The following is a 22,719-nucleotide window of genomic DNA, read 5'->3' on the forward strand; positions in this document are numbered from 1 at the left end:
CCCCCACTCCCGCCACCCCCTGCTCTCTTGGTAATGGCCTTAACCTGAAATTCCTCCATTCTTGCCTTCACGGGGCAAAACACAATCTCTACACATGGGATTTTCTAAAAACTGACCAAAGCTTTTCTTTAGCCCCTACCCCATGCCTCCACCTGGAACTAGCGTTTACTCTTAATCGGGCCTCACGGCCTATTCCAAAATTTCTTGTGATTATTAAACTGAAACTCAGGGGAAGAAATTCACCCCCATACCTGCTTAGAACTTTGAACTTTAAAACCCTTATGCTCAGAGCAGAGACTGATTATAAGGACCTTGAATTTGAACTTTGAATTGGACCAGAGGTGGATTTTAAAACCTCAGAACGGAATGGGTTTTAAAAAGACTCTGTATCTTACTGTATTTTGCTGATTAGTTTTGTGAATTAATTTTGTTGATTTTCCTGTTACACTGAATCATTTTAACCTAATGAAGTTTGTGGCTGCTAGATTAATTCTGTTTATGATTTTATTATAACTCCCAAATAATGGAAAAATCTATTAGAACCTGTAGAAGAGGTTTTTTGACTGTATAGCTTGTTATCTGGTATTCATATTGCATTTCCTAATTTATTTAAGGTTCCATTTTTTACTGTATCAAAACAATGCTGTTCTCTGAACCATTTATGAAAAATCTTACACATTTTTAAAGTTGTAAATTGCCTTATATATACACTGGATTTATAGGAGCACATGTCTATCTTGGTAATTGTGTACAAGCTTGGAGGTTTTAATGCCTTGAGATTTAAATTGTAATCTTGTGAGAGGTCTTTTAAAACTTCACTTTAGATCCTAGTCCCTTCTGTATAAATGATAAGGTTTTTATGTATTTATTTTAAAGAATTGTTGTCTTAAAGGATAAGCTTTTATATATTTTATTGTGAAAAATTGTTGTCTTATTTTTTTTTAAACAGGAAGCCAGGAGAGCTCCTGTAGAGTGATGGTAGTCTCTATGTTTTAGCCTGCTTTTATCAGAAGGATCTAGAATTCTTAAGGATAATTGTTGAGAAGATATCTTAGCCAAAGTTTGAATTTGTAACAAGTATATGGTTTTTTAAACATCATAGCAAGTGATTAGAATAATGGATTGTTTCCTATTGTTTTAAAATGTGTTATTAGAAATTATGGTACTCTATTTGAATTTGCATTGTGAATCTGCTATTTTGTAAAACCCATTTATATATATATATATATTTATTTATTTATCTATCTATTTATTTATTTATTTTTAGAGCATTCTTTTATTTACTTAATTAGAGAAATTGATTTTTTCCTTTCTCTCATCTTGTACTGGAAGTACATATATAATCATTATTTATCTTTTTTTTATTTTGCAGTGATATAAGCTTAATGCAAATATATATTTGCTATAATGATGCATACCTGAAGAGCCTGAGACTATGGTAACCTGCCAATTATTGGTAAATATCATGGGACTGTGATTTAATGCCTCTCTGTCTGATTCCAGGAGAAGTGCTAAGAGCCACAAGGTCATGGAGACTGACTGAGAATCTGCAAAGTGCCCAGGCAAAACAGCCATGCAGGTCATGGATTGCAAAAGTTCTATGCCAATACTGAAGGGCTTGAAACTGGGGTTTTAGTTTTGGAGTCAGCTTTTCTAACACTTAGAGACTAAGTCCCCCTCAACTTAAATTCCTAGTGAAGCACCTAAGATTGGCTATCATTTATGGCCCACTCCCTGAGAAGGTGCAGGATAAATTAGATCACTGATTATCTCCACATTGTGGAGAATAATATGACACTTACTATTTGGCAAAGCTGGCCCCATAGATTAGTAATGTATTATGTAATGATGCTATGGTACAAGTTCCCATGAAAAAAATTCATTATATATAGAGAAAATAAAACTCTTTTTAATTTCAAGATCATAATTTCAAGGTGACATAGCCCTATCTAGAAAAATACTCTTCTTTCTCCCTCTTTCCTTAACTCCTTGAGTCCACTCTGAACAATGAACAGAATTAAAGCAGTACCTGGGTATAAAACAGTTTCAATAGCATGAAAGAAAATAAGCTTTTTAAGAGAGATACTTCTTCACCTTTTCACTTGTATCCCTAGCATAGCTTAGTGACTGACAAAAAAAAAAAAAAGGCACTTAATAAATGATTTTTATTTAATGACACTTTAGATGAGTTCAACTATAAAAAAAATGAGCTACAAAATAAAAGGTTAAGTATAAAATAAATGTGATTCTTGTTGCCTCTTTCTTTCTTGATTACTTTCCTGTTTTTCTAAAAAATGGCAGTCTGATGGAAATGCTTTTCATCAAAGAGCTAAAGAGAAATGCTGACATACTCAGTGATACTGGGTTTAAAAGAAAAAGATAAAGACTAAATGGAATAATGAAAAGAGGACTTGAAATGGCCCATGTAGATGGAATAGTAAAATTTCTTACCCAGAGAATCAGTCTAATGGTTTCTGAAAACTATTTGAAAGGGAACTTCAATCAGATTTTGAAGAGGAAAAAAAAAATCCACTGAAATATTTTCATAAATTACCATGCAATACTTTGTAACCTAATTGTATAACCAATCCACAAAGAAATTTGAAGTTCACAAATATTTCTGAATATTTCTCATCTTTGAAAATATTTTTAAGCTAGTTTTAGATGAAAAGAATTAAGATTAAATGTATCTTCTAGATTACTTAAAATAAGTAATTATCTCAAGTAATCTTATATTATAATGCATGTATCATTTAAAACAGATTAAATTTCTAAGAGCTCAAAACATATTGAAGCAGCAATTGGTCTAAATGGGCTAGATAATGGCAAATAAATGAACGTTACATAAAGTGCTGGATCTGGAGTCAGGAAAAACAGAATTTGAATCTAGCCTCAGACATACATGTAGCTCTGTAACTCTGGATAAGTCACTTAATCTCTTTTTGCCTCAGTTTCTTCATATGTAAGATGAGGACAGTGATAGTACCTAGGTTTGTAGCAAGAATCAAATGAGATATTTGCAAAATGCTTTGAAATTTTTGAAATGACTATGTAAAGGATTGTTTCTTATTATTGTTGTTGTTGTTTGTTTTCATTAGATGTCAAAACACAACCATTTTATTTCTAGCTCTTCCAGCAATTCGCTTTATAACCTTTGGACAAGTCACACAAACTCTCCAGACCTTCATTCCCTCATCGTTAAAAACGGAAGGTTCAACTATATGTGGTTGTTAAAAGTTCTTTCCAAGTCTACATTCTATTATTGGTTTAAAAGTAACGGGTATATCCAAAAATATGAAATATAGTATGACATACTATACCTTTCGGTGATAATGAGGTTTTAGATAAATTTAAGTGTTTGAGTCCCTTTGGGAGTTTGGCAAACTGAATGCTTAGAGAGGAAACACCTAGGAAAGAAGAAGAAAAAGTCTCAGAACTGGATCTGCTGTCAAGGTAATTAGTAAAATGAACTTAAATTCCTCCTCCATTCATGTGATTATAGGTTCACTTTCAATTTATTATTCTTATTTTCAAGTAAAATTAAAATTCTCCCACATCTTCTGCCATTGTTTTTTTCTTTTTGTCAGCCCCGCTCACACAAATAACCTTTTCTGTACATGAATCAGGGAATCACCAGTATGAAAGAATTTAAGGGTAGAGGAAAGGCCAAAATATCTCCTTTAATCAGATGACACCATATCTGAAATCCCGCCATAAACAAGTGACTATTGCTGTCCCCTTTGAGAACGTAAATATTCCTTAAAGGGGAAATCAGTCAAAAATGCTTTAGTATGAACTAGCTTCGTAGATTGCTTTTCTCTGCACAGAAAATACTAAGATATGACTTTTCCTTTTATGATTACTTTCTTTCAATTCTATGTATATCTTGTATAAGTCAAATCATTTTTACTTTCATCTCCTCCATTAGGTAATCAACTTCTTCAGGACAGGCACTATTTTTGCTTTTCTTTGTATCTCCAGGGATAAAAATTGTAGCACAGTGATTGACACATAATTGCTAATAAATACTTGTTGGCAATAAGACCATGCAAAATGGAGGGAACAAAAACTGAAAAAGAAGGTTGAAAAGTATGAGGGAGATTTGGGAGACCAACATAGCTTCCTAAACAACTTTGCCTAGTTGCAGCTTTGGCAATCTTTCCTTTTATAATGAAAATACCTTCCTTTTTTTAAAAAAAAAAAATTTAAATATTTAATTTATTAATTAAGAAAAATTTTCCATAGTTACATGATTCGTGTTCTTTCCCTCCACTCCTTCCACCCCCCTCCCATAGCCAACACATAATTCCACTGGGTAACAAAAATTCCTTCTAAATAAGATTTTTTAAATGTGCTAAAATGAAAACTTCCAGACTTTTCTACATTTTCTTCAGATTTACCCACAAAATCCACTTATGTACATAAACATAAAAATTTGAATTGCTCACAGCCACAGCCAATTTTTACACATACTGTGCTACATTATAACTGTAGATATGCTCATTAGCCTTTCTTGAAGATGACAGATTTTAACCTTTCAATTTTCATTTGCTATAGAAGCATCAAACAATACACACTAAGCATCTCCAAATCAGGAAGAAAAAATATTTAGAAATATAGCTTACATTCATTCATATGATCACATCTTACAATTAGACAATTGGAGAGGAAAGGGAAGAACAGATTAAAAACAAAGTTGAAGATCAGAAAGATATACCAAAAGGACAAGAGAGACAAGAGACCAGTCTTTGGGGATGCATGACAAAGTTCCTAAAACAGCATGAAACAAACTTAGTTGGCTCTGAATTCAAGGGTAAAACATATATACATGAATATATTATAGAAAATTACTTTTGTGCAATTCCAGATTCTGGAGCTAAAAGTATAACTTCATAGGGCTGGTGAATGTTTTTAAATCTGTTTGCCCAACCTTCACTTTCAAGCTACCTTTGAGCCCCCTGCATTAACCCAGAGAGTGGAGGGCAGAAGTGCTTACATTCAGCTGCTGGGCAGAGGGGTGGGGCATGTGACAAATGTCCTCAGACACTGTGAAAAGGGGGATTGCAACAGTCCCCACCAGGATACCTGGGCAAGCCACAGCTTCACCAACATAGACCTAGTTCAATCCATACTTTTTATAGATGAGGTAATTAACTAAGGCAACAAGAATTATTTGCATCATATGCAATTGTAATCATTAGTTTGTGCCCTAAAAAAGATACTGCACAATATTAAACATAATGTAGGTTTCAAGCAATATAATGGAGAAAATTCCAAAGTAATAATGTTAATAAAGTAAAAATATTGGCACCTTCTACACCATCTAACTTTTTTAAACTTCAGAACATTTAATTCATTTAAAACAAGGACGGCTCTGTGCCGTGGACCTCTTTGGCAGTCTGTTGAAGCTTAGAGACTCCTCTTAATAATATTTTGAAAGTAAAAAATAAAATGCAGATCATAACATAAGGAAAACCAATTATTTGAAAATATAGTTATAAATTAAAATAATAAGTTCATGGATCTCATGTTAAGAATCTTTGGTTAAAAAGAAAAAAGCATCCAGAACAAAACCACTTATCATCCTTCTCTACAAAATGTTTAATTCTAAATTCTTACTTTTCCTCATGGCAAAACATATATTTCTTATTTAAGTAATCTCTTGCTAAATATATGTGATCATTATAGGAATGAAATCCATTAAAGAATGAATATTTTTATTAAAACCAAAGATCCCAGCTTTTGGGACAAAAACTATTTGACAAAAACAACTGGGAGAATTGGAAAACAATATTGGAAAAATCAGGTTTAGATCAACATCTCATACCCCATACCAAGATAAATTCAGAATGGGTAAATGACTTAAACATAAAGAGTTAAATTATAAATAAATTAGGTGAACATAGAATAGTATATCTGTCAGATCTGCAAGAAAGGAAGAAATTTAAGACCAAGCAAGAAATAGAGAACATTACAAAATGTAAAATGAATAACCTTTGATTATATCAAATTAAAAAAGTTTTATACAAACAAAACCAATGCAACCAAAATTAGGAGGAAAGGAACAAACTGAGAAAACATTTTTATAACAAAACTCTCTTAAATACATAACTCTCCCAAATACATAACAACTAAGTCAAATTTACAAAAAAATCAAGCCATTCACCAATTGACAAATGATCAAGGGATATAAATAGGCAGTTTTTCAGATGAAGAAATAAATATTATCAATAGTCATTTTAAAAAGTATCTAAATCCCTCCTAATTAAAAAATGCAAATAAAAACAAAGCTGAGGTACCAGCTCACACCTAGCAGATTGGCCAATATTTTGGCAAAGAAAAGTGATCAGTGTTGGACTGGGTGTGGCAAAATTGGGACACTAACACACTGTTGATGGAGTTGTGAATTTGTCGGACCATTCTGGAGGGCAATTTGGAATTATGCCCAAAGGGCTTTGATCCAGCCATACCACTGTTGGGTTTGTACCCCAAAGAAATAATTAGGAAAAATACCTGTACAAAAATATTTATATCCATACTCATTTGGTGGCAAAAATTTGGATAATGAAGGGGTGTCCCTTGATTGGGGAATGGCTGAAGAAACTGTGGTATCTGATAGTAATGGAATACTATTCTGCTGAAAGTAATGATGAACTGGAGGACTTCTTTGTGAACTGGAAAGATCTCCAGGAATTGATGCAGAGAGAAAGGAGCAGAACCAGGAGAACATTGTACAGAGACTGATACATTGTGGTACAATTGAATATAATAGACATTTCTACTATCAGCCAATGCAATGATCCAGGATAATCCAGAGAAATTTATGAGAAAAAACACTATCCACATCTAGAGAAAGAACTATGGGAGCAGAAACGCAGAAGAAAAACATACAATTGATCATGTGGTTCAATGGGGATATGATTATAGTTTTGGAGTTAAAGATCAATCTACCGCAAATATGAATACTATGGAAATAGGCTTTGAATAATGTTACATGTCTAACCCAGTGGAATTGCTTGTCAGCTTCGGAGGGGAGGAGGGGAAGGAGTGGGACATGAATCATTTAGCCATGGGAAAATATTCTAAATAAATAAATAAAATTTTTGAGAAAAGAAAAAATAATAAAGCAAGAATGTTAATACTGAAAAAAAGAATCAATATTTGTCATTAAAAAAATCAGTCATTTTATCAGAATTCAGAATTTTTCATGAATCCATATAAATTCTTCTTATACTTTGTATGAAGCCTTTTGTTTAAACTTGTGCAATTTTTTTTCTGTAAGACTTCCCTGATCCCCACAGCTAGAATTGATCCTTCCTCATCTCAAATGTTCTCTCCCTTTCCCTTATATACTATCTTTCATGATGATCTCTATATGCAAATGATTTCTATATTTATATACCTATGCCTAATCTCTTCACTGAATGCCAATCTCATATTATCAACTGCCAAATGGACACCACAAATTGGATGTCCTGTAGGCATCTCTAACTCAACATATTCAAATCCAAATTCATTTTCTGCCTCTCCCTACCCCTAAACCTCCCTTGTTCCCACCTTTTCTATTTTATCCGTATCACCATTTTCTCAGTCACCTGGGCTTGCAACCTTTGTGCCAGTTATAACTCCCCACTCTTATTCACTCTACATATTCCATCTGTTATCAAATCTTACTGTTTTTACTTTTACAACATATTTCATATGTGACCTCTTCTAATTAAACTCATAGCCATTAACCTAGTGCAGGCCCTTATTACCTCATGACTGGACTTCTGCAATAATCAACTAGATGACCAGTCTATCTCAAGTCTCTTTATAGTCACATTGTTCCCCAACAAGTTGCCAAAGTGATTTTCCCAAACTCTTATCATATTGCTCCTCTCTCCTTTCAGTAAATTTCAGTGGTTCCCTATTGACTCCAGAATCAATTTTCTCTCTTTTACATTTAAAGTCCTTCATGACCTGGTTCTTTCCTCCCTTTCCACTCTTTTACTCTTTTCTAAATGGCTCTATAATGCAGGTACACTGGCCTTTCTGCTTGTTCCTTACAGATTTCCTGACTACAGTGCTTTTCTGTGGTGGCTTCCCATTTCTGGAATGCTCTCCTTCCCTACTTCACCTTATCTCAATTTCCTGGTTTCCATTAAGACAGCTCAAATCCTTCCTTCTGCAGGAGTATTGCCCATCTCCTTCCACTTTTCCTTGGAAATTCCTTTCCATTTAAGTTCTATTTATCTTATATGAATGGAGACTTTAATGTGGTATTCTCCAATCGAATGTTAGCTGCCTCAAGCTTCCATGGCTGTGGTTTTTGCTTTTCTTTATATTCCCAGTGCATAAAACAGTCTGGCACAAAGTGCTATTAATACATGCTATTGACTGACATCACTCATTAAACCCTCCCTTCCTATTCTAACTTGTATAACAGAGAATCATGTACATATTTTAACCTTTTTCTCATTCACAAATACTCCTTCAGAGCAAGGGTTATTATTTTTTTTTCATCAGTGCATCTTTAGTATTTGGACTTGTCCCCGAGGTATGTTTGTTAAATTGTCTATTGATCTGATTTCTTAAAAGGAGCATAATTATTGTGACTAACAAAATAAAGCCTTTCCTGTTCTTTCATCCCTCCAAAGTATAAATTTGACTAAAAATAAGAATTCAAAAGGATAAGGGTAAAATCTTCAAAAAAATAGAATAATTTTAAGTCTAAAAATTATGGTAAATGCTAAAAGGTTATAATCAAGGAGTTAATTTCTTTTCATTTATAAGACATGCTTTTCAGAAAAAAATACTTATTTCTTTATTCATTACATTAAAATACTCAGTAAACTCCCTCCCTCTTCTCCTCTAGCTAGATAAGGCATTATTTGATAAAAAGAAATTATAAGACATACTTCATAATAGTATACAATTGGTTACTCTATTTTTCTTCTGGCCTTAAACATTAATTTCCCCCTACAAATGATATCTCAGACACAACACATGCTATGTCTATCAATAAGGAGGCATTGCATGTTAGCGCAACACATGTAAAACCTTCAAACTTTGCAAATGCTATAAAAGGAAGGGGTTGGATTGGATTATTTCTAAAGTCCCTTCAAGCTCTGCCATTCTATAATTACCTTATATAATTTGGTTTCCTAAGGTTTATTTTTTTTTATCAATAAAAAGAAAGATGAGCAAAACACTGGAGAAAAAGGTTTTACAGGTCAGAATAAAGACACCAAAGTAGGTAGCAAAGATAATTTTTAAATGGACTCTACAAAGAGAAAAGGAAAGGATTTAAGATCTATAAATGTAGAGCCTTTCTTCAGAAGGAAAACACTTTCAGCTGGAGTCAGAACCAGAGGTAGCACATTTGAACAGGCTACACTATTAGCACTGACAATTAGAAGTTGATTGTGATAACACTCCTTGAAAACATTTTTTTTTTCTGTTTGCAACTCTAAACTTACTAAATGAATAGATCAAATGAGATAACTATAGGTACAATGCTTTGGAAACCTTAAAATATTGTTAAAATGCTAACAATTATTGGTGTTATTATTATGAAAGTTGCCTGACATATTTAATAAAATTAAAAAGATTTCCCAAATAAAATCCAAAGTTATAAAAGAAGATGGTTGGAAGTTTTACTCCATTTCCATTGGTCCAGTTCAATTTTGTTTTTAAAAAAGAAAAGAGAGTACAATTTTATAGAATCTTTGTTAAAATGATTAAATGTTTAAAAAAATTTAAGTTTGAGGTTTAGCTAGATTAATTACAAATAATGTAATGGAATCATAGTGACTTGTGGTATAGCTATGAAAAGAAAGAGGATAGGAGACACAATTGCAATTCCTGCTTCTAAATAATTTTACACAATAGAGAGATAATTATTAAAAATGTCTAGCATTGGACAGTGCCACCTGATTCCATTAACTCACATTTAAAGAAAATTAAATTTGACATTGTAAAATTAACCCACAAAGGACTTTTGTAATGGAAACACCTATGTAACTGTCATGAGCAATTCTTGAATTTAAATAGGAATTGTGATACTTTTGTTTCTTAAAAACCAGCAAAGTAGAAACAAAGTAAGTCTTTATTAGTGAGGAAGCAAAATACATACTTATCTGTAAAAGCTACCATTAAGTTCCAATAAAAGTCTAATTAGAAGATGGAAAAAGAAATTTTTTCCTGTAACTTTGGAAAAGTATATAGATTTAAATACAATTTCTGTGACTATACTTTTTTTGTTTAAATACACATGATTTTATGAATATACAGCTCAGATGTCCACTAATTACAACAGGACATTACTGAATTATTATATTCATGACACTTTTTTTATTAAGAAAAATGAACAGAAGCATTTTCATTTCAGAGAAAAAGCTAACATTTAAACGTACAAAAGTAGATATAGCAAGGCTTATAATGTAGTTAATATTGCTTCTGTACACATTTCTTAAATCACAAAATTAAGCAGTATTCCTTTGAGACATGATTCTGCTTTTGATCATCACAAACCCATTATGCATAGCTTATGTTTAAATATGTTGTAAGCCAAAAATCTAAAGAAAATCATTTTGTCATATTTATATATGCTGATGCCTAACTTCTTAAAATAATGTAACCATCTGATCACTTTACTGGTATTATGAAACAAAATTAACAGTCTAATAATATTGAACATAAAGTAAAACTATCAATTCCTATAAGAAATCAACAAAGCATATAAGGTAAATAAGATAATCATATAGCATCGAGATAGAGAGAGAGAGAGAGAGAGAGAGAGAGAGAGAGAGAGAGAGAAATAGAGAGAGAAATTTTAGTAGAAGTATATTGAGACCAGAAGTCAAAGATCTGGGTTCTATTAATAATCAGTTATCTATACAAGGCAATTTCAAAGGGTACATAGTTGGGGGATCAAAAAGGCAATCTTATAATGGCGAGGGGAACACTTAGAAAAATAAGAAGACAATGTAATTTATTGATCTCATATTTTTGTCAAAAAATGAAATGAAGTTAGAAAGGTATGACCTATTCTTGCTGAAACCAGGTGATTTCTTTTTATTACCACTTGCTTTTCTAGATGTTGATTACCCATCTCTTTTTAAAAATATGTTGTAAAATTCTTGCTGGAAATCAAGTTAAAAGTCATTCATTGGTTTCTCAATTTCTTTTTTTACTGGGGGTAGGGTTAGGGGATAAAGGGAGGGAAATTTGCCCTTCTCTAGTCCTGCAATATCTCTTGTTCTCTATTATCTTGTTCTTCCATTCCAGAACCAATTTATTATCTTTTTATTTAAGAAAATTAATGTCTTAATTTTGTTTCCAGAGAAATTCATAATGAAAAATTTTAGAAAGAAATTCTAGAATCCTTGAGGTAAAAATTTCTAAAGGAAATGTGAGCTTCTATTTTATTTTATTTAGCACAGTCATGTTATAAAGGCTTATGCTAAGTCTCCAAAAGGTCAAAGATCAGAAAAGGAAGACTAGAAAAATACACAAAATTTAGAATCTTAAGGGAACTCAAGAATGGAATGGTCTAATGATGAAAACTGTAGAGTCTAAGAATGCATTTTATCTAGACACAAATGAGATCCAAAAAAATAGTATTTCTGGTGAAATCAAAACACATAGTCTATTGTGAAATGATATAAAGAAATACTCAAATAGGAAAGTAAAGAAAATAAGCATTCAAAGAAATCTGGGTTAAGGGATTAGAGGATTGAAAAGTTTAAAACAAAGATAACAATGGAAGAAAAGATCACTAAGTCACTACACTTATATAAATGGTATGAGGCTGTTACACCCTAGGAGGATTTTGGACTTTCTGAATATGCAGTTGCTTCTGATACTACGTGGAACAATTATACAATAACTGTGAATTCTGTCAAATGATAGGACATATGATACTGACTCTATTAAAAAAGAGATAATACCTCCCTGCTGAGACTCTGTGTGGAAGTGACCAAGTCTTCACAGGTAATTAGTATTTGAATTTTCACCATCAAGTTATGAAATATTAGCTTTTAACTTATGGGTATTTAGCACAGATAACAATGTCCCATAAGGAATTGCTCTCATTGTCCCTACAACTGGATTTTCTGTTCAAGAAGATAAGAGGCAGAACATGAAAAGTTTGGAAATTCTCAAGTTGGAATGGAGCCGTGAGAAATATGAAAATGTAGTCAAGAAGTATAGGAAGGTAAGTGGGCAAAATATCAGAATGTATTGGACCAGATATATTCCCTATCCCCACACACACACCCAGGGATGAATAAAAATATTAAATATTTAGTTAACAGCAATGGGTGGGGTAATGACAATGAAGTGGTGAGACTCATGCAGAGAAGGTGACTCAAGGAGGTACAGATGAAATAGGATAGATATGGTAAAGAAGTAGAAAGAGGAAAAGGAGAAGAATGAGAAGAAAAATGAAAAGTAGAAGAAGAGCAGGAGAAGAAAGAAAAGAAAGAGGAAGAGAAGAAAGAGGAGGAGGAGAAAAAGAAGAGAGGAGGAAAAAAGCAGAGAAGAAAGGGTAGAAAGAGGAGGAAGAAAGAGAAGAAGGAGGACAAGGAGATTACACTAGAGAAGATGATTAAGAAGACAAAGGTGACTTATGAGTATGAGCAGTAAGTATATGAAAGGGGAAAAAAGGAGGATCAAAGGGATATCAAGTTAGCCATATTATTCTCATTAAAAAAAATTTTCAAACCAATAGTAAAACCATGAAAAACGTCGTATGTTCTGCCAGTTATAATAAGATAGAAAAACTGTTGGTAAGCAGAAAGAGCAAACTATAGAAAAGAAAGAATCCCATTTTAAATGCCATATGCTAGGATGTAAGGCTTAAACAACAGCAGACTTTGTTTATCATAGGAGAGCTTTTGTAGACTACTTCAAATTCCACTAATTCAGAAGGAGGATATTGAAGGATGATCTAATGATTTACCCTTCCTTATAGAAAGAGATTTTAAATATATGAATAGTATAAACAAAATAACACCGCTAAAGTCTGAATGAACATCATCATGGTATGGAAATGGTAATCCAGGATTTTGATGATAATGCCAGGGGAGTACAAGTACTGGCAAGTTTACCTCCATGCAAGGATAATGACTAAGGGTTATGGGAGATTACATGTCTGAAGTATAAAAGTCATTTTTTCCCTCAAGTCACATATAATCCAACTTGAGACAGAAGATGCAGATATATAAAAAAGACAAAAATGTAAGGCACGAAACATGTGCCAAATTAAAAACAAACTCAATGAATACTAATAAAGTTTTGAGATAGGGAAGAAGAAGGGAACAAGTACTTAATAATCATCCACTATGTGCAGACACAACATTAAGTACTTTGCAAATATCTTATTTGATTTGCACAACAACTCTAAACAGTAGGTGTTATTATTATCTTGTAGAACCCCAAAGTTATGACACAGAATTTGAGTCAGGGTGGGAGCTTGCTCAGGGCTCCATCCTCCTTTCCCTAGAGTCCTCTCAAAAGGATCCAGTGCTCTTTACTTTCCCCACACCTGTAGTGTACCAAAGTAAAGAGCACTGGATCCTTTTGAGAGGACTCTAGGGAACTTTGGGGTTCTACATTCTCTATTTGGCAATATAGGAAACTGAGGCAAACAGAGGTATAGATTTCCCTAAGGACACATCGCTGGTAAGTAACTCAGTCTGGATTTTAATTCAGATATTCTTGATTCTAGGGCTGACTCCATGCACTTGACCAACTACTTGCAAGGCTGGGTGTTCCAGTGATGTTGAGAAATTTGAAATGAAATAGGAGTTAAAAAAAATTTTTAAGGAATGAGGAGGCTCCATTCAATTAGGTAATCAAAGGATTTAAACAAACAGTTCTTATAAGAAAAAATACAAATTATCAATCACTACTACATATTTTTTTTTAAGAAATAAGCCCTTATATTCTGTCTTAGAATTAATACTAAATAATCATGCCAAGGCAAAAGAGTGGTAAGGACTAGGCAATTGGGTTAGGTGACTTGCTCTGAGTCACACAGCTTGAAAGCATCTGAGGCCAAATTTGAACCCAGGATCTCCCATCCCTTGGCCTAGGCCTCTATTCACTGAGACACCTAAATACTTTTCATAATAAGAATATTATTAAGGGCCTACCATGTACCAGATGCTGATCAGCAACCATGTAAAAATGCATCAAATCACTAACAATAAAACAAGCATATGGTTTCACTTTATATCTACTAAAAAGACAAAAGGTCATAAAAGACAGAATTAAAGTTGGATGTTCTGTGGGATGACACCAACCCACCACTAGTTGGTAATAGCTTTGGAATTCCATCTAGAAGTACTAGAGAAAAAGCTCTCAATTATTTATACTTTTTTGAATAAATTATCCTACTTCTAAACACCTACCACAATGAGGTCAATAACAGTAAGCAATATCCCACAGAAAACAGTCTCAATAGTAAGATTTCTAGTGGTGGCAAAGCTAAAGAAGAAAAAAGCAATTGCCCATTAACTGGGAAATTACTAACAAAACTCTGATATATAAATGTAATAGACCAGTGATGGGCAAACTTCAGCCCCTGGGCCAGATGCGGCTCCCTGAAATGTTCTAACCTGCTGTGTGACATTATTCCTAATCTGATGAATACAATGAGTAGGATACAATACAATGAAAAGAGTTGCCTTACAAACAGACTGACATATGAGCATTTCCTTTTCTTTGGCCCCCTCTTTAAAAAATTTGCCCGTCACTGTAATAGACTGTTATTCCACTGAAACAAGTAATATGAGTTCAAATAAACATGGGAAGAACTACAGAAAATATTAAAGAATAAGTAGACTAAACCCAAAAGAATGTTATACAAAATATACAATAATTTAAACAACATAGGCAACTAGATGGCCCAGTGAATAGAAGACAGGACCTATAATCAAGTAGACCTAAGTTCAAATCCAGTCTCAAACACACACTAGCTGTGTGATCCTGAGCAAGTCACTAAACTGTGATTTAATTCACTGGAGAAGGAAATGGCAAATCACTTTGTCAAAAAAACCCCAATTGCAGTATTGGAGTATTGTAGTTCACAGGGTCAGGAAGAATCTGATGCCAAATAAAAATAACAAATGTGAGCAACAATAAAAGACCTCTCATCTCAGAATCAATGCAATGAACCATTTTGGTTCTAGAGAAAAGAGGATGAAATAGACTTCCTTTCCATTCAAAAAGAGGTAGGGATTAAGAGTACAAAATAGTGAATATATTTTGAGATATTAAATGTTTGTTCTGTTTGTCACTTTTGTTTGGCTGTTTTTCTGTTTAATAAGGAAAGATTTGCTGAAGAAGGAATTTCTCAGGAAATAACTAATGTGCAAAAAAGTCCATGTCATAAATATTATTTGTAAAGAATGTATAAGATAGAAAAATGCCAAGAATACGGGGTGAAGGCAATGCCAAATAGTTACATTACCAAAAAAGAATGAAAAGAGAAATTACTATTTTCTCTTAGTTATTAAAAGCTGTTTCATTATGATGGGTGGAGGGAAGAGAAAATATCAGAAGTAGAAAATACTAACAAAATATTCCCCCTTTCAGATCTCTAAAAATTGAGTTTTTAAAAAAAATAACATGCTCTCTTTATGTCTATAACCATTTTAAAATGGTGTCTGGTTTATAAAAGAACCATGAAATTGGCAATCATGGTCAACATTATTTTAATTACAGGATAAAGACAAGAAGGAAATTAATGAGTCATTTTAAAATAAAGCCAATAACAATTGTATTCATGATACAAGGAGAGTTTAACACGTGATACACCATTATCCAAGCAAAGCTGAGTAAAAACTCACTAATCCTCTTAAAACTCTGGCAATCAATGAAAAACTGAAATATTACAGTACCTCTATCCTCAAGTGGATTGCTAGCAAGGTTAATTGTGTGAAGTCCTGAGTTGGGATTATGGGCTAGGGCATTGGCCAGTTTTTGTGCAAAATCTCTGAAAGTGAATAAAACAAGTATGGATTAAATATTAATACAGAATTTAAAGATGTTAACACAACAACTGAAGCAGTGTGAAATCTGTTTAGGGAGTTCACAGTCTTAATGTTAGCCTATACCACATCCTAGTGAAGACTTGGCATATCACATGTAAACACATTTCCCCACTGGGAGGTTTTGTAAACCTTCCTGTGGCACAGAAAAGGGTTCCATAGGATTAACCAGAAAGCCATTTTAAGAAAAGGCAATTCTGCTGATGAAAAATGTATGAATTCTAAAAGAGAAATGATACAATCTGTAAACTTAAAAAAAAAATCCTTCCTTTAAAGTTTCTGATCTTTGGCAGCTCTTATCCTTCAATTAAATGATGGATGCTTGATTATGAACAAAGTAGCTATAGCACTGAACATAGATAAATATGACTACTGCTACTAGGTTTTTTAAATGGGTTTTTTGACATGTGTGTGTGTGTGTGTGTGTGTGTGTGTGTGTGTGTGTTGTTCCATAATGAACCTGATTTTTCTGAAAATTGTAGCAGGCTGATCACTATACTTTATTTCCCATTCCATGAACTCCTCATGAATGCAAAACTGATTGCCATAATTGTTGAGTTTAAAGGCTAAAATTGTAGCTTTTGCCAGAACTATAATTTATCATAAAATCAAGATCATTATTTTAGTTATGTTTAGCTTCAAATAAAGCATTAAATGTTTTGATTAAGAAACTCTCTCCTCCCACTTTGTAGTATTATAGCTCATTGTCTACTCTAATATCATGACCTAGATAGAGTCCATTTAAATGACTACTAATCATGAAATGAAGAATGTTTGAGTATTTATGTGCTATGGGAGAGTATCAGTGAAGACTCATCAAAAGAAAAGAGTAACTGAGAATGGACAAAATAGCAAGTGAACTCAAAGTACCAGGGGCCATCAAATGCAAAGTGTTATATGGATTTAAGTGTTTAAAAACATTGACCCTCATGACACTGAGAGAAAGAATATGATTGATCCACTCCTTCTAAAAATACATCCCCTCTAATTGTAGGCTGAGAAACTTTTTAAATTTTGCATTTCCTGAAGGTTTAAATAAAGGAGATGGGAGCATATTTTGAAAAAGAAATATTCAGGTAAGTACTTACGTTCTAAGCCCGGCATTTTCTAAAACCAATTCTTCCAATCGATTGGACCTACTCACCACTCTCAAGATTTGTTCGCAGACATCAGTGGACTGTAATAGAAACATTCTATGACTATTCCATAATGCTAAATAAAATGCTGTATTTCAAAGTGTGTTAGTTGAAGGCACTATAATAATGTCAGATATTACTAGTCAATCCTTAAAATTAATGTACAGAGTATTAGAATTCAATTCATGCTCAGATTACTAAAAATGGCAAAAGACAAAAAATTTTAATTTTAAAAAGGGTAAATGTTGGAGTAACTACTGGAAAATAAGTACATTATTACAAAAATAATGGCAGAGCAGTGATACTGGCTGGAAAATTCTGGAAAACAAGTTGGAACTATGCTAGAAATGTCATTGGACTCTAGGTACCCTTTGACGTAATGGTATAGCAACAAGTTACATACATAAGAAGGTCAAAAAGGGAAATCTAAACAGGTGCATGTTCAGATATGGATATAGGTATGGGCACAGGGGAAAGGAAATACATATTTAGATGATGCTTGCCATTTTCTCCATCAGTGACTTAGATCTAGACAATCAACCAAACAACTTAAGATTTGATTTGGAGCATTTGCTAATTTCCAAAGCATCAGTTTTCACTCTGAAAATTTAAAATCTGAATCAGGTTTGAGCTAGCTCCATCCTATCCTATCCCTGGGCATAGGGAAGTATATGAATGTAGGTCTATAAATATACATGAATAAACTCATGCATATGTATGTGTTTATATGCATGAATGAATGTATGCATATAATAAAGAGATACATATACATACATATTTTAAAATACATAAATATATATATATAAATTTTAAAAGTCATAATGTGCTATCAGTGTCCAGAGAGCATGGGTCTTTTTTTTTTTTTTAAACCCTTGTACTTCGGTGTATTGTCTCATAGGTGGAAGATTGGTAAGGGTGGGCAATGGGGGTCAAGTGACCTGCCCAGGGTCACACAGCTGGGAAGTGGCGGAGGCCGGGTTTGAACCTAGGACCTCCCGTCTCTAGGCCTGACTCTCACTCCACTGAGCTACCCAGCTGCCCAGAGCATGGGTCTTTTAAGTGACCTGATGTATGCACATGAGTTTAAGATATACTCTGAAAAGAAGAAAAATTAGAAAAGAAAAGCATTGTTTTTCTTTTAGAGTTACCATAAAAATTGATTGGCTATGGCTGTTTTATTTGGAGATAGGGTGGGTGAACAAGAATCTAGACTGATACTTGCAATAGTTTGGAGAGCTCCTGGTATACAGTCTCCCTCTACTGATAAAGATGGGCAATCTGGCAATATCTCCCAGTTATCTGAGGCTATGGTGTCAAACTCAAATACAAACTCAATCCCAGTCAGCTGAATGTTGACTTAGAAAACCACAAATGAACATTATCTTTGTCGTATTGTACTTTTATTTATTTTGTTAAATATTGCCCAACTCCATTTTAATTTGCTTCCAATCCCATTCTAGAATTTTTTGGACTGGAAGTTTGACATATCCAGTCTAGGGTACTGAGAGATAAAATGTCAGAGCTAGTATCTAGAAGAGGAAGAACTTCAGTTGAAATATGCTCCACACTAAGACTAGATCACCACACTTTTTTCTCAGTATTTATGTAAATCTTTTAAAAATTGAATATTTAGGACTATATAGAAAACAAAACAAATCTCTATGTACCTAACTAAACTTATAGTAAATGTGGCTTGTTTTTTTGAAAAACCATTTTGAAATGTAATGGTTCATTGCCTCATCTGATCACAAAGATCAAGGGACTAACGATGACTGGAACAATGCCTAGACTTGAGAAGATTCAGTCTGATACCATAAGTAAATGTATACTTTTGGGGGAAAAAATGCCTTAGAAACACACACACTCAAGAAGAACTATTTCTTGACTATTTCTATAGGCTATCTAATTCCAAGCAAAAAAATCATAATGCTACCCTATGGATTGTACTGCAGTTCACAGTTGTCTAAACACAAAAGAATCAGGTGAAAATTTCATCACATTTGACATTATACCTGCAAATTACATCATAATGATTATGTGGATATTTGAAGTGTCACTCCCTTTTACCAAGTGAGTCTTTGTCTTTATCATATCTGTTGAAAAAAACGTTTTTTGTATTGCTGTATTAAATTTCTTAATATAGGAATTAATCTAACTTTTATAACCAATTATATGATTGTGTACTTGTCTAGGACATCATGATTTTACCTTCAAGAATTACCTGAAACACAGAGCCCTAAAAGAATATATTTACTATATGGGTAAAACAAAATATCAGAATATAAGGAATTTAAAAAATCTTTTGTATAAAGTTAAGCCAATTTCTTTTTACGGTTTTAGTATTTGATCAGCATTATATGTGGAGAATTATTACAGCCATATATTTATTCAACAAGTATTTACTGAATGCCAACTGTGTAATGTAATGTGAGTAATAAAAAGATGATTCAGATATGGATCATATTTTCAAGGCTCATAGTTTAAAAAAAGAATTGTATGCAAACATATGACAATAATACAGAGTAGAGGTACTAATACTAGTTAATAAATTCCATTTACTTTGGGTGAACAAAAGAAAAAGACTGAATGGTTACTTGGAAAGGACAGTCATTTTAGATGAAAGTCCATTCAAATTCAACTAATTTTTATTTAGTATCTAAAACAGAATCATCTTTGCTTGAAGACATAATATAAGAAAGCCCACATACAGAACATTGGAAAGGTAGTTAGAGTCAGAATGGAAAGGTCTTTAAAAATACTAAGCATTTAATATTACAGTCAGTAAAGAACCATCAATTAATCTTGAAATGGGAGTAAAAGCCAGCCCAATATGACTATTTTAGCAATTTGAAAAAGGATGAATTAGAGAAGATAAGGGAACTAGAGGCAGGAAGCTGACTCAATAGATCAGGTGACATGTGACTGGTATATGCTAGTAAAACTGGAGAAATATTAAAAATTCTACATAAACTATTACCAGAAAATACATAAGAACCATATGCAAAATGCTGAGATCAGAGTATCGTCTGGAGAAAACTTCTTGAATATAGGGTGAGTTTTGAGCAAACATATTTCTTTAAGAAAGTAGTGAGTGCAGCCTGAGATAATTGGACATTCTGAATGAACAGGTGGAAAGGATAAAGCCTCAGACGTAATAATGAGCAGCTTTGGAAAGAGCAACAGAGAGAAGCAAGAGATGAATTTGGTAAGGGAGAGGATATATTGAATATGAGTCTGAAAAAGGATATAAGAAGAAACAAGGAGTCCCTATGGGTTTGGAGTACATATATGACCCAAAAGTAGGTGTATGAAAATATCTCTCCAATTAAATTAGTTTGGAAGTAGACTATCCTAGCAGTTATGCCTAGGAGAGACTGGAGCAGAAAAGGACTGGAAGGAAGCTAGTGAAAAGCACATTGAGAGAGCAAAAGGGGAATCCAAAAAGCATGAAGGAGAAGAAATTGATAAATAATGATCTGATAGTAGAGGATAAAGGAAAAATTGAAGTAAAATAATAACTGTAAGGTTGAAATCCTGGGGAACTATGTTGCTTGTTTGTTCTTCATTTTCAAAGAGGACCAATGATATCAGGAGGAGAATGTCTTGACTTGCATATGAGTTGAATTTAAATGAGGGAGAGTTTCATAAAGTCATCAGCCTCCCTCTCTTCCAGAGTTATTATGGTTTAGCAGGAAAACAAAAGTCAGGACTACTGGTAATGGCTCAAGATGCAGTGTATGACTTTGGCATCTCTGATGTCTGACCAAGATCTAAGCATTCCATACTGCCTGCTTCAGCTGCCTCTATGGTCACTGGAACAAACTGGTCTCATCTGCCCATTCTGACAGAGGAAAGGCTTTTCAAAAAAAAGGGCAGACATCTCCCTTAACTCACTGATGGATTTGAATCCTGTAGGTTGCCTTCAACCTGTTTTAGTCGTCTGCTGAGATGATTCTACCAGGCTGTGGCTACTGAACATGCTACAGCTTCTTGGCACCACAGGAAAGAATTGGGTCGAGTGGATGAGCTTCCCTAAAAAGGGCTCCATAAGGCCTCATAGCAAAGGTACTAGTCCTCCCTGCACATCTCATATGGGTATATTTAGTATCATTGACTGTGATGGATTTTACATACTTAAATATGGGGTGTGGGGGGGGACTTCATTGATCACCGAGGCAAAAACTATTTTAAATATAAAGGAATTTATGATCAAGTTGATTCACATTAAAATAAAGCATTTTATCACAATATTTTATATATAAATATAAATTAAGATATATGAAGTTTGTCCATGGAATTAAAGATACTGTATTTTTTAATGTAGTAGTAGCTAGGATTTGAATCCAGTTCACCTGATTCCAAATTTAACACATCTTCCATTAATGAGGACTTCCTAATGTAGTTATATAGAAATTTTCAAAATTACTTTTATTGCTATAAATATCTTGGTTTGTTTTTTTTTTTTTTTTGCTTCCCACCCCCTTCTTTAATACATTGTTAGGACATATAATCATAAACAGGATTGATGGCTCAAGTGGGTTTTATTATTTATAACAACTGGAGTGTACTAACAAAAGGCTCCTACCAATCTGAAGTTTCTCTATAATGTAAGGAGGTATCTGGGAGGATTCCTTGTACCCCTCCCAGTAATTAATTTTATCATATCTGTAACAGCATGAATTATAAAACATTTTCCCTTCAATTTAGATTGTCTCTCTAGGATAATGCAAATTCTTATAGACTAATAAGATCCCGTTGCTAATGTTATCAAGGGAATAGTGTGTTCTTGAATGCTTTATATTGATCTTAAATCAATGCTTTCCAACATTCATTCTTTCTCTTTTAGTTAACGCATATTCATAAACTATGGGTAATACATGTATGTGAATTAAGTTTCTTCTTAACTTTATAGTGTACTGGAAAGGGCACTCAATAGAAGTCAAACATGAAATCTAGTTTTGATTTTGCTTTGGTGTAAGTTACTATTCCAAGACACAATTTTTAATATTTTAAATCTCAAATAAAGGCATTGTAAGAAGTAGTTTCTAAAGTTTCTATTCATTAGCTAATGTTATTTGAATAATTAAGGAATGTGATAATTCTAATAGTTTGACAATACTAAAATAATATTAGCCTAGAAATTATAGCAGTAAGCAAAATGATACTATAGAAAGAATGCTAGGTTTTGAAGACAGAGGGTTCAGGTTTGAATCCTAGCTGTCACCTGCAACCTTGGGTGAAACTTGGGCATATCTCAAATCCAAGGTCTCATTTGCCTCTTCTCTAAACACAGAGGACTGGATATGATGACATCTAAGAGCCTTAAAAATAATAGGAACAGTTAGATAACACAATGGATAGAATCACCAGACCTGGAGACAGGAGGACCTACGTTCGAATCTGGGCTCAGATACTTCCTAGCCATGTGATCCTGGGTATGTCACTTAAGCCCTATTGCCCAGCTTTTACCATTCTTCTGGTAAGGGTTTAAAAAAAAAAAAAGAATTGATACTAAGACAGAAAGTAAGGGTTTTAAAAAACAA

The 22,719-nt window shown here is 33.3% G+C and overlaps 1 protein-coding gene across 1 annotated transcript in view; it reads right to left on the reverse strand.

Annotated features, from left to right (window-relative positions):
- Window positions 1-22,719, reverse strand: part of CARMIL1 (capping protein regulator and myosin 1 linker 1) — a 394,009-nt gene that overhangs the window by 137,129 nt on the left and 234,161 nt on the right. Inside the window, exons 10-12 of the mRNA XM_044667332.1 lie at window positions 17,129-17,217; window positions 15,891-15,985; window positions 3,321-3,407 (exon numbers count right to left, since the gene is read on the reverse strand). Coding sequence (XP_044523267.1) covers window positions 3,321-3,407; window positions 15,891-15,985; window positions 17,129-17,217 — 271 coding nt within the window. The remainder of the gene's footprint in view (window positions 1-3,320; window positions 3,408-15,890; window positions 15,986-17,128; window positions 17,218-22,719) is intronic.

This window comes from Gracilinanus agilis, chromosome 1 (assembly GCF_016433145.1).
Source record: "Gracilinanus agilis isolate LMUSP501 chromosome 1, AgileGrace, whole genome shotgun sequence".
Lineage (NCBI taxonomy): Eukaryota > Metazoa > Chordata > Mammalia > Didelphimorphia > Didelphidae > Gracilinanus > Gracilinanus agilis.